Consider the following 12,681-nt stretch of genomic DNA (forward strand, 5'->3'; position numbering starts at 1 on the left):
TCTACCTGTTGAATGGGTTTTCTAACATTGACAGTCAGTGCAGAGCCTATGATTTTAGTAATAGCAACCTATCTGAGAAATGATGGTCTACCCATCCCTGGCCAGTAACAGTTTGATTATAAGTAATGTTAATTGGTTAACAAAGTAAAGAGATGAATTTATAAAAACCCATCATTTGATCGTACCTTACATATTAATCAAAGAAATCAATCCCCACCTCTCCCCAACCCCAAATAAAAAAATAAACACACATTGACGAGTAAAACCACACAAAACAAGAAGAATAATGACATCAAATATTTACAGTCTATAATAACTCATCATCTTGATCTTGCATTATGTATCATCGAGATGTCACCAACTGCGGGTTCCTAATTCAAGTATCAACTGAATTCTAATCGCTCTCCGAACTAATTAATAATTTGTTGTGTTGGTGAAGCTCAATAATATGACAGTAAAAGGGATTCCTTGCTTTGTGTATGGATATACATATACATACCTGATATTACTTGGAGTTCATTGGCTTTATAGCTAAATTATTGTTGTTAATAATTCATTACATATGAGGTGTAATAAGCAGCAATTTGACAAAAAAACATAGAGAAGCATGCTACGGAGAATGAATGGCTGTGCCTGTGGTAAGGGAATTGAAATTATGCTAGAAATATCATATACATGGAATGGAAATTATGATAAAAATGTTATATAAATGGATTGGGATGTATATTAAAAAATATATTAGACAAAATGGACTGGGAATTATGTTCAAAGTATAAGATAAATGGATTGGGAATTATGTAAAGAATAATATATATAAATGGATTGGGAATTATGTTAAAAATATCTGATAAATGGATTGGGATGTATATTAAAAAATATTAGATAAATGGATTGGGAATTATGTTCAAAGTATTAGATAAATGGATTGGAAATTATGTTAAAAATATTAGATCAATGGATTTGGAAATGTGTTTGTACGTGTTTGTAGGCAGGTGTGTCTCTGTATTTGTACGTTTGTATGTGTGATGTGGGTATTTGTATGTGTATGTACATGTACTTTTTTTGCGCGTGTGTAAGCGTGAGTTTTGTATTCACTGAAGGTTTGTTTTTCTGGATATGTATACATATATTTTGGTACAAGAGGAGAAGAAGAAATACTCAATTCAGAATCAATTTTTGCATTATGTTAATAATTCCTTTGTATCATTCAGATGATATACCTATGTTGTTATCAGAACTCTAAATATAATCGATTTACCATATACATGTTTAATAATCGTGAATAAATGAGATAAAAAAAAAGGATTTGGAATTATGTTAAAAATATTAGATAAATGAACAGAAATTATGTTAAAAGTATTTTATAAATGGTATGGGATGTATGTTAAAAAATATTAGATAAATGGATTTGAAATTATGTTAAAAATATTAGATCAATGGATTTGGAATTATGTTAGAAATATCAGATAAATGATATGGGAATTATGTTAGAATTATAAGAAAATGGATTGGGAAATATGTTAGAAATATCAGATAAATGGATTGGGAATTATGTTAGAAATATCAGATAAACGGATTGGAAATTATATGAAAACTATTAGATAAATAGATTTGGAATTATGTTAGAAATATCAGATAAATAGAATGGCAAATATGTTAAAAATAGTATATAAATGGATAGGGAATTATTTTACAAATATTAGATAAATGGAATGGAAACATCTCATTTTAGACAGTTGCAACTATTAAGCAACCCATAGGTGGTACCATCTGTAATATGACATATTTTAAATCCTATATATTCTTGGTCTGTTTCCATCAGCAGCTTTAGGTTAAATTTGTTTACGTGATGTGCTACTTCAGAGGTTGGGATGGGGGTGTAGGGGTGGGCTGGTTTAGACTACACAAGTTACTCGTCCCCCACCCTTCCTCCCATCCACACCCCATTTAGAGAGGAATGACAACGTTACAAAGCCAATCATCTCACTGTTCCTGCTTCATGTTGTATAACCTGGTTATTCTCTCAATCTTTTCGTACTGTGTTATTATCATGAAACATATTCGTTATACCTCATCACAGTGTAGCTGTAGGCAGTAAATTCTTTTCTTTTCTTTGTTCCGCAGGGAGAGGTGCTAGGTATCACTCGGTTTGGCCTCGCTAAAATGAAAGAAAGCGTCCTGATGTTAGCGTCTGTGAGTAAACTGTTTGTTTTGATAATATTTGGTCATGTTACCATCATAGTGCCATATGGGCTGCTGGGGAAGGGGGCGGGCACTGCTGTAAGTTGAAAATTTGTCCCGGAACGATACAAGATATGTTGTTCAGATAGATAGTTGTATCCCAGATGAACCACCTACATGACCTGAGATGTACAAAGACCAGCTATTCCTATTCTTGAAAAGAGGAATGCTTTCTCTAGCTGGAATATACCCTCCCCCACCCCTGACCACCCAAGACTGTATCTGAAATCTCTTATTAAGTTTCTGACTTATCCAGTAGTTTGATGGTCAAAAATGAAAGGATGTGACCATATTTCATACATACAGAAAGTATTTTCCTTTTGGTGACAAAACATTTCTTATATGTTGTTTCAAGACAGGAAGATTCAAATAATTTCAGTTTAAATTGTTGCACAAGAGGGGCAGGTATGTTCTTTTGATAGTTAGACATAATTCTGAAATTGAGACAAACATATTTAAACAACAAAATTCCTTTCACTCATGGCAAAAGCACTGATGCTTAAGCTGCAACAAAATATCACTTCTTTTCTCTGAGAACCTGAGCCTGGATCACTAAAGGAGCATGAGTTTCTTCTATGTTTCCAGCAACATTTTATGTGCTAATTAAGATGACAATCTTTTGATGCAAACTTCAAGGAATGTTATGAAGGATTCGTAGCCATACATGATATTTCATTAGTTATATTTACATTACTTAAGGCACTTTGTCCAAAGGCACTTTGTCCAAAGGGAATGCTGAGAGCATGGTGGCCAATTGGCTAAGGCGTCGGACGCGTGATCCAAGGATTGCTGGTTCGATTCATGCCTAGTTCATTGCGTTGTGTCCTTGGGCAAGATGCTTTATCTCACTTGCCTCTCTCCATCCAGGGGTTAAATGTGTACCTGTGAGGTAACTTGTCATTGGGCGCAGTATATAACTGCTGCCGACTGGAGGGATTGTCTCTGGGACAGGTTACCATTGATCAGGGGTTATATAACGTCTGTAAAGCGCTTTGAGACCTATCGCTGGTGTAAAGTGTTATATAAAAATCAAATATTATTATTATTATTATTATACATGATATTTCATTAGTTATATTTACATTACTTAAGGCACTTTGTCCAAAGGGAATACTGCAGCAGCTGCAAGATCTCTTGCAGCAAGGCTGAATTAATATCAATCATCATGACAGACCAGCTGCCTATTTGTGTGAAACTGTAGTACCTATTGTGGGAAACTGTAGAATGATTTCATCCTATGCAGCTTAGCTGCAGGATGCTGCAGCCCCCTCAGCATCCTAATTTTTGACACAGTGCCTAAGTATGCTTAAAGCTGTATATTACACTTTCGATAAATTATTTATTTTTTGTTTTCCCGGAACAGTTTGAGAAGACAGCGGATCATCTGTTTGACGCTGCTTATTACGGTCAGAAGGATGCTGTTTGTGGTATGTTGATAATCTGCTAGATATCTGTTAGAACTGAATGAAATAAAATAAGAAACTAAGTATCTTCTTTCACAGGGTCTAGGAATTATTACCTTATACATAATATGCAACCCAGTTACCTTGGGTACATTGTGATCAAATGATATTCTCTAGAAATAAAAGAAAAATATAAGAAACTAACAATACACAGAAATATCTAATGTATAGTGAATGCTTTTTGCAAATGCAACCCAGTTAATATCCAAGTTAGGGAACCTCACAGCATATTTGGACATTTTCTAGTCGTTTTTGCATATTGTTAATTATCATATTTTTTTGGTCGTGGTTGCATGGTATTAATTTTAGCTGGACAAGGTCTAGTCATATCAAAGAAATGGTTTTTAGACTGTAGCCATTTCTTTCTTCTTGAGATCTCCTGCTTCATAACGTTGATATTTATCTCGTTTCATGTTATGTTTTTATCATTTACAGGTGTGAGCGAATGCATCATCATGGGAATCCCAATGAATGTTGGGACAGGAATTTTCAAACTACTTCACAAATATCCTTTTGAAAGTAATGTACAGGGATAAAGGAAAAGAAGCACAAACGTTTTGTTTACTTAAAAATCCTAGTTTTTACTTCTGTTAGACCAAGCCTATGGACCATTGATGTACATGGTGGATTTTATAACATTTTTGCATCAGAGATTGGGAAGGAGTGGAAGGGGTAGGGGAGGAGGGTAAAGGAGGAGGTGGGTAGAGGAGATGTGTTGAGGAGGAGATGGGTAGAGGAGATTGGTAGGGGAGGAGATGGGTAGAGGAGATCAGGAGGGGAGGAGGTGGGTAGAGGAGATGGGTTGAGGAGGAGATGGGTAGGGGAGGAAATGGGTTGAGGAGGTGGTAGAGGAGATGCATTGAGGAGGAGAAGGGTAATGGGAGGAAATGGTTGAGGAGGAGAAGGGTAGGGGAGGAGGTGGGTAGGGGAGGAGATAGGTAGGGGAGAAGAAGGGTAGGAGAGGAGATGGGTATAGGAGATGGGTAGAGGAGGAGATGGGTAGGGGAGGAAATTGGTTGAGTAGGAGATGGGTAGGGGAGGAAATGGGTTGAGGATGAGGTGGGTAGGGAGGGGAGATTGGTAGAGGATATTGGCGGAGGAGATAAGTTGAGGAGATTGGTAGGGGAGATGGTAGGGGAGATGGTAGGGGAGGAGATGGGTAGGGGAGGCGAGGGGTTGAGAATTAAATGGGTATGGGAGTTCTACTCAAACTTCAAATGCAAATTACTCACAATGGAGATATGCGATTCATTATTTGACAGCACCAGTATTCTGGGAAAGTGAGTGAATATAGTTTGATCTCATGAATGAGTCATCGAGGTGTCATATGGAACTTTAATTATCCCAGTAACATCCCGACTGTTACATCAGAGAATACAAATTAACACCAACAATTCTAAATAGATTTCCTTTACCTAGAAGGTCTCATTTTAATTTGAGTTCATATCTCTTCATGCCAGACATATCTTCAATGCTGCCTCTCATGTCTAGCTAAAGGGGCACAGTAATTGAAATAATCAGTCTATTAATTCCCAGAGGTGTGATGGTCTGAGACCTCATCTAATATCTTGCCTTTGAAAGCCTATTTAAAACTAAAACTAAGATCTTCAGTGACATTTTACCAGTACTCCTTCATTTCTGTTAATCTTCATCCTTGTTAAATCCGATGCATTTTTTTTACACTTTAGGCAGTGCTGTAGGTATCTGGCAATGACATTATCAGTAATGGTTGCTAAATTTTTATAGTCAGTCTGTTGGATTTTAATTAGTTACATTTTGTTTGGGAACAACAGAATTATTCAAAGTAACCCGTCTCCATAGCTTAAAGTCAATCTTCTTGTGTAACATGTTTCTGTTAAGTATGATTAGCTACATGCAATGTAACATGGATGTCAACATTAGCAACAAGCAAGATACTTCTCAAAGATTCCTCCCTAGCTTAAAGTCAATGTGTTTGTTTGACACATTTCTGTTAGGTATGCTTGCTTCATATTATGTTATATTATACTGTGTTAATGATAACCAAAACAAAGATATAATACAACGCAATTGTTCCATAGCTGATAGTCAGTGTTGTTCAACACATTGTTGTTAAGTATGTTAGTTCCATACGTAATGTCACAGGGTTTTCACATTAAAAACAACCAAAAATACAACACAATTCTTCCATAGCTGATAGTCACTGTTGTTCAACAGTGTTGTTAAGTATGTTAGTTCCATACGTAATGTCACAGGGTTTTCACATTAAAAACAACCAAAATATAACACAATTCTTCCATAGCTGATAGTCACTGTTGTTCAACAGTGTTGTTAAGTATGCTAGTTCCATACTTAATGTTACAGGGGTTTTCAACATTAACAACAACCAAAATACAACACAATTCTTCCATTGCTGATAGTCAGTGTTGTTCAACACAGTGTTGTTAAGTATGCTAGTTCCATTCTTAATGTTACAGGGGTTTTCAACATTAACAACAACCAAAATACAACACAATTCTTCCATTGCTGATAGTCAGTGTTGTTCAACACATTGTTGTTAAGTATGCTAGATCCATACATTATGTTACAGGGTTCATTAACAACTACGAAGATACAACACAATTCTTCCATTGCTGATAGTCAGACTGTTTTACAACACCTTTCTGCTAGTTATCTTTTATATTTTTTACCTACAAGGATTGTGATAGATACTTCACAGTGTTATTCACCCATAGCCCCCCTCTCCCTCCCACCCCCAAAGTTTGTGTCAGTCTGCTTCTGTAAGGAAGCTGGTGACCCCTATTTGATGATGATAGAGAGATGCTAACACAAACAAATGGAAAAGCTACCACACAATTTGCATCTCTAGCTTAAATTGTTTCAAATGTCCTGTGAAGTCGGCAAATATTAATATTAACAATGAGTAAGAAAGGAGCCAGATTCATGATTTCATTATCCACGTAATATATAATAATAATCTCTTCTTACTTTCATTGATGGTATATTAGTTATATTACCCACTGGAGACTGAGTTATGACCATTTCTTCTGTGTCTGTAGAGCCTGAACTATTCCAGCGGGTTGATTTCGTCTGTAGGAAATGTAATCTTTCAACACAGTGTTAAAATGTCAGCGTTGTTATTAACTAGATCTAATTTCTGTTAATTCTTAGGGTATTGATTCACTCATCAACTTCTTCTGTTCCTCCCAATTAAACTCTGCAACAGAGATCTGATTTCCTGTTTTTTTACTTTAAAGGTTATTTCCAGAGGAAACAATTACTCTTTTTTTTTTAAAGACATTTTCTTTCCTGGTCTGGTTGTACATTAAAGGTTGTTTTATTAGACTATATATAAAGTTTTACTTTTCTCTCAAATTAATCAGTTGATTTTTGTTGACAAACCAATATAGACTTTATATCACAAAAGGTATTTAACTTCTGTAGGAACATTATTTCTTCTGTTTTTATATACTAATGATGGACTGGAAAATTGATTTTCATTGTTTTGAACCAAATATGGCATTAATTCAGCTACATGTATATAACATTTTTTTGTACTTTGTAAGTTTTAGTTTACAAGTAGGATGTTACATTCAAAGCTAGTACTGTTTCTAGAATATAAAATGGTTAGCATCGAAATTCAAGTTGGACCTCTGGAACAATCCATGTCATAGGGCGCCCCCTTTCTGCAGTATTCTTATATCCTTAATTAAGTATACTAGGTAAATTCGAACTTATTTTTAATCCAGTATTTGCCTGGGCCTCAAAATTACTTTCTAGAGCGATAATAAATCAGTAAATTAATTTTCCTTAACAGATTATTATTCTCACAGCAGACAAAGAGAGCAGACCCCCACAGAGGAAGTTGATTTTTGATAACCCAGAGTTTCATGTTCCTGGAGTGTCCACTTGAAAGACCAATATGTGAGGGGTCAGGTGATCTCTCACATTGTCTTTTCCTGGAAAGGAAGGAGAGCTGTCTCGAGGCTGCCTGGGTAAATCTCAGAGGAAGGGATGAAGCCATAAGAAGTTGTCATCATACTGCAAACAAGAAGAAGGTCTTGACAACTGGATGCTCGGGACCTGTTAGCCTGTGACGGTTAATTCCGTTCTATCATTTGGAGGATTTGCTTTGTTTTACAGTAGAAATCGAAGAAGATATATCGTGACAACCCTGAGTCTCATTTTATATATCACATGGTCTGTAATGTGACTATTGAAAGAACCCTACAGGTACGGAGGCCAGATGTTCAGCAATTTAGAGAATTGTCCTCCACGACCTGGCATGACCTCTCCTGGCATGACCTGGCCTGGCATGACCTGGCATGACCTCTTGCATCTGATGGGTGTAGTATGTCCTGCTCTTTAAAGGAAAGGAGTTTGAAGTAAACATGAACAATCAAAGCTTTGATATTTAACAAATTCCCACAGCTACACGTTTGTACTGTGTCGGCTTACATATATGAACGCACATGTACGCAAAGGCCAATGGGCTTACTACTGACTGGAAACAAGTAATGTTTAATTATTGTTAATATCTCCTCAAGATTGAGATTCACTGTATTCCTTCTAGGCTATGTAGGAACAACATGAAATGTGTAAACCTGCATTAAGAATTTTCTGCCAGTTTTGAAGCATGGTTTATTACTTGCAGACCCATGTCATTCTGTTTAATAAGCCATCGTTTGGGTTTTGTTGATTTTTCCAGGCTTGACGAAGGGGTAGCGGACACAGCCCAGGGCCCAGTATTGTTTAGGGGCCCAGGAAAATATATGAAAGGGGAAATATGGGATACAAGAGAATACGTATACTTATGGAAATTGAAGAGTACTGGGGGGGGGGGAGGGGCAGTGACATGATTGTCCCCAGGGCAGAGCCTGGATCTTGTCACCTCTGGAGTGTCATCTGTTTTGATATGATGTCAGTGGCCATCCTACAACAGATGAATATTTCCATAGCAGTAATGTGCTGAATTAGGGATTTTCTGTTATTTTGAAAGAGATATGCCGAAAGGACAAAGGAAAAGGTTTTACTGAAAGATGGATTCTTTAAATTGATTCTGTGATATGGTCAGCTTTATTGATTCCTTGCTGAAAGGAATTTTACACTTTGCAAGTAGATCCACCTTAGTGTGTACAAGAAATCTATTGTTCTCTGTGGAGGTCAAAGGTATTTTTAAAGTCAACAGAGTCTGAAACTAAACACAAGAACTCAGAAAGTTCAGCTAAGTATTTGGTATGTATACCCTCCTCTTGGTTAGCTCATTAATGGTATGAAACTCGGTGGAGGGCAACCAAGGTCATCTAAAAATGTTAAAAACCTGATTAGAGCAATAGGAAATATTGAATGAACTTTATACTTGATAGGTAGTAGGTCCATATTAGTGCAATAAAGTGTGCTGTTTCCTTAAAGGAATGCTGCATTGGCCCCAAATATGCTAGATATTCAAATATGGTCACCTTTGATCAAAATTCTTAAACTGTTTTAATTACAAGCTGTGATGAAATTTCCTAACTGGGACTTTCAGTCATCTTGTGTGTTCCTTAACATTGTCTGAGAACAATTTGGAGAATAAAGACCTCCAGGAAAGTCCTTTTTGAAAACTTCTGGCAATTATAGCATGCTATAATTTTGGGTGGCCTATACTGACTACCTTTAAAAGTCAGTATGGGTCAACACTTCATTATCTTTGTTTCTCTATCTAGATCTAACAAAAATTTGGTCTTGTGTAAGTAATGAGAAAATAGAAAATGAGGCGAATAACATTTCATTTTAAAGCAGAGGTAGGCTGAAAATGTGTTGAAAGTGTTCTACTTTTAAAGGTATGGTATGGATGTTACTGACATGCTTAACTTTGCAAGAGGTCAGAGGTTAGACAAGCAGCAGTATCTAAAATGGGTTTTTTCATGGTTTGTCATTTTCCAAAAATCAATTGAAGTGCAACATCCTCAGTGTTCTAGTCAGTGGAATTCACAGGTTCTCTCATGTCAATGAAACAGAAAACAGTCTGTGGATGCCTTGTTAAGCAGGATATGTATGGAAAGCAAGGGGGTAGGAGCCGGGGGGGGGGGAATGGGAAGCTTCCTACCTCCCTGATGGAAGGGAACCTTCAGATATCAAACACCTGCTATGGTCTATACTTTATTTTGCAAAAAAGGATAAATACGATTATTATATATTTAGTCTTTATTTTGTGTGGACTTGCTCCATTTCTAAAGAATGAGTTCTGTATGAGATGGCCAAACATCTCTAGTAGTTTGCTGGCTTCTTAGACCCTCAGATATACAACTCTTTACTTCCACATTAATTACAACATTTGTGTTCAAGAGTAGGCCAAAGTCACTAATAATCATAAAATATGACTAAAACACATTCTTTTATCATGACTGTCAGATCTCTGTAAGTGGAAGTAAAATATCCAAATGTTTATGTTACAAAGATGATCTAAGATCAAGTTTATGACTGAAATTTATGTGAACCTGTTTCTACTGATCATCGAAGGTTGAATGAAAAGGTATGTTATATAGCGAAGTTATCACATGAAAATATTAATTTTTTGTATAAAAAACTCACTTTCAAAACTATACATGTGTTGCATTTTCTTTATTGATGTGAGTGTTGTTTTAACTGCTAATCAAAGTTAGGGGGGGGGGCTGGGGGGGGGGGAATGGGTATATCTTTTACTGGAGGAATTAAAAGACAACCAGAGGTGGGAATTGAACCAGAGACCTTGGGGTGCCAAAACAAGTTGATTCCACTACACCATTTAGGTGAGGAACTCATGTAAGAAGCTTTTCAAATATTTAAAGATCCAGTTGCTGGACTTAGACATCTTATAAAACATTTTCTCCACTGATCCTTGTCAGCTCACCTGGTCCGTGTGGGAACCTTGTCAGGGGGGGGGGGGAGGTGGCGGCCAACTCACCTGGTCCGCGTGGGAACCTTGTCAGGGGGGAGGGGTGGCGGCCAACTCACCTGGTCCGCGTGGGAACCTTGTCAGGGGGGAGGGGTGGCGGCCAACTCACCTGGTCCGCGTGGGAACCTTGTCAGGGTGGCGGCCAACTCATCTTGGACGGTGTTTGCCCACCCAGGGCTTGAACCTGGGCTACCAGAAACATTAGATTGCCTACGGAACTACCAATCACACCATTTTGGTTCCCAATGTAAAATCTTCATTTCTTACCTTTATACTTCCACCTGCTCCAAAGAACAGAAAACTAAAAGGCTCAGGCTGGACTTGAACCGCAGACATGGAGTTTGTCTGACTCTCTCGGTTACAGAGCACTACCAACTGCGCCACAGTAACTGTTGAGAAATACTGCTCGTTTCTAATATATCAACTTCAGAATGGAAGGAGGAAAAGAGCAGAAAATTAAAAATGCTCTCTCTGGTGTTTGAACCCTAGACATGGAGTTTATCTGACTCTCTCGGTTACAGAGCACTACCAACTGCGCCACAGTAACTGTTGAGAAATAATGCTCGTTTCTAATATATCAACTTCAGAATGGAAGAAGGAAAAGAGCAGAAAATTGAAAACGCTCTCTCTGGTGTTTGAACCCTAGGCATGGAGTTTATCTGACTCTTTCGGTTACAGAGCACTACCAACTGCGCCACAGTAACTGTTGAGAAATATTGCTCGTTTCTAATATATCAACTTCAGAATGGAAGGAGAAAAAAGAGTAGAAAATTAAAGTACTCTCTCTGGTGTTTGAACCCTAGGCATGGAGTTTATCTGACTCTCTCGGTTACAGAGCACTACCAACTGCGCCACAGTAACTGTTGAGAAATATTGCTCGTTTCTAATATATCAACTTCAGAATGGAAGGAGAAAAAGAGTAGAAAATTAAATGCTCTCTCTGGTGTTTGAACCCTAGGCATGGAGTTCATCTGACTCTCTCGGTTACAGAGCACTACCAACTGCGCCACAGTAACTGTTGAGAAATAATGCTTGTTTCTTATATTTCAACTTCAGAATGAATTAGGAAAACAGCAGAAAATCAAAAACCAGTCTGGGGCTTGAACTCACACCAAGGAGTTTGTTTGACTGTCTGCATTTCAGAACACTAACCACTGTGCCACAGTAACTGTTGAGAAGTAATGCTAATTTCTAATATTTAAACTTCAGAATGGAAGGAGGATAAGAAAATGCTGCCTTTGCAGGGTTTGAACCCTATGTAATGAGGTTGTCTTATTCTTTTAGTTATAAACACTGTGCCACAGTAACTGATAATATGTACGGCTCACTTTTTTTTATATATATATTTCAACAGAATGGAAGCATGGAAAGAGCAGAAAATCAAAATGGCATCTACTGGGGTTTTATCTGGATAAGAAGTTTATCTCATTCTTTCAGTTAAAGAGCACTAACCCCTGTTGAGAGATACTTGACCCTCAGTATATTTGGGGAAATGACCAGTGTTGCACAATACACATGGAAGTTTTTTCAGCAAAATGGAAAACCATCAACAGAAGTTTTAAGTTGAATTTTATGCTGGATATTTGTATCCAGTTTAGCGAGGGAAAGAACCCTGTTGATTTTCATAGGGTTCAAATGTCATTGGAGATCACCATTGGACAAATTCTAAAAACCTTGTAATACAGTAGTTATAAATCAAAAGGTAAAGCTTGAATAAACTTCACAGATGGAAATCTGGGATGCACCTTATTAGCTAAAAGAACCTTGAGTGCAGTTTGTTTTTATATTTTTGCATATAAAATGAGGCATGGAATCACTATATGCCCCATGGCTTTCTGGTTGTTAAACACATAGATCATGTGAGGATTGTTATGGAATTTGCAAATCAACTGTTTTATTGCTGGTGGAAGAAATTATACAGAGATCATGTAATTGTATCGTCTGATGGAGGGTTACATTATGTTAATTTGAAACTGTGTATAGTTTCACCAAAAATTCTTTCATACTTGAGTAATGTATTGTCAAATCCTCATTGATGCATTCATGATGGCGTGTGTGAGTGCGTTTGTGACGCCCAGCTTG

General features: G+C 37.1%; 1 protein-coding gene across 1 annotated transcript in view; it reads left to right on the forward strand.

Annotated features, from left to right (window-relative positions):
* Positions 1–10,269, forward strand: part of LOC139968662 (DNA-directed RNA polymerase III subunit RPC1-like) — a 36,884-nt gene extending 26,615 nt beyond the window's left edge. Inside the window, exons 35-38 of the mRNA XM_071972922.1 lie at positions 2,125–2,193; positions 3,605–3,668; positions 4,140–4,209; positions 7,515–10,269. Of these exons, the coding sequence (XP_071829023.1) occupies positions 2,125–2,193; positions 3,605–3,668; positions 4,140–4,209; positions 7,515–7,596 (285 nt within the window). The 3' untranslated portion in view covers positions 7,597–10,269. The remainder of the gene's footprint in view (positions 1–2,124; positions 2,194–3,604; positions 3,669–4,139; positions 4,210–7,514) is intronic.
* The last annotated feature ends 2,412 nt before the right edge of the window (positions 10,270–12,681 follow it).

This window comes from Apostichopus japonicus, chromosome 6 (genome assembly GCF_037975245.1).
Source record: "Apostichopus japonicus isolate 1M-3 chromosome 6, ASM3797524v1, whole genome shotgun sequence".
Taxonomy (NCBI): Eukaryota; Metazoa; Echinodermata; class Holothuroidea; order Aspidochirotida; family Stichopodidae; genus Apostichopus; species Apostichopus japonicus.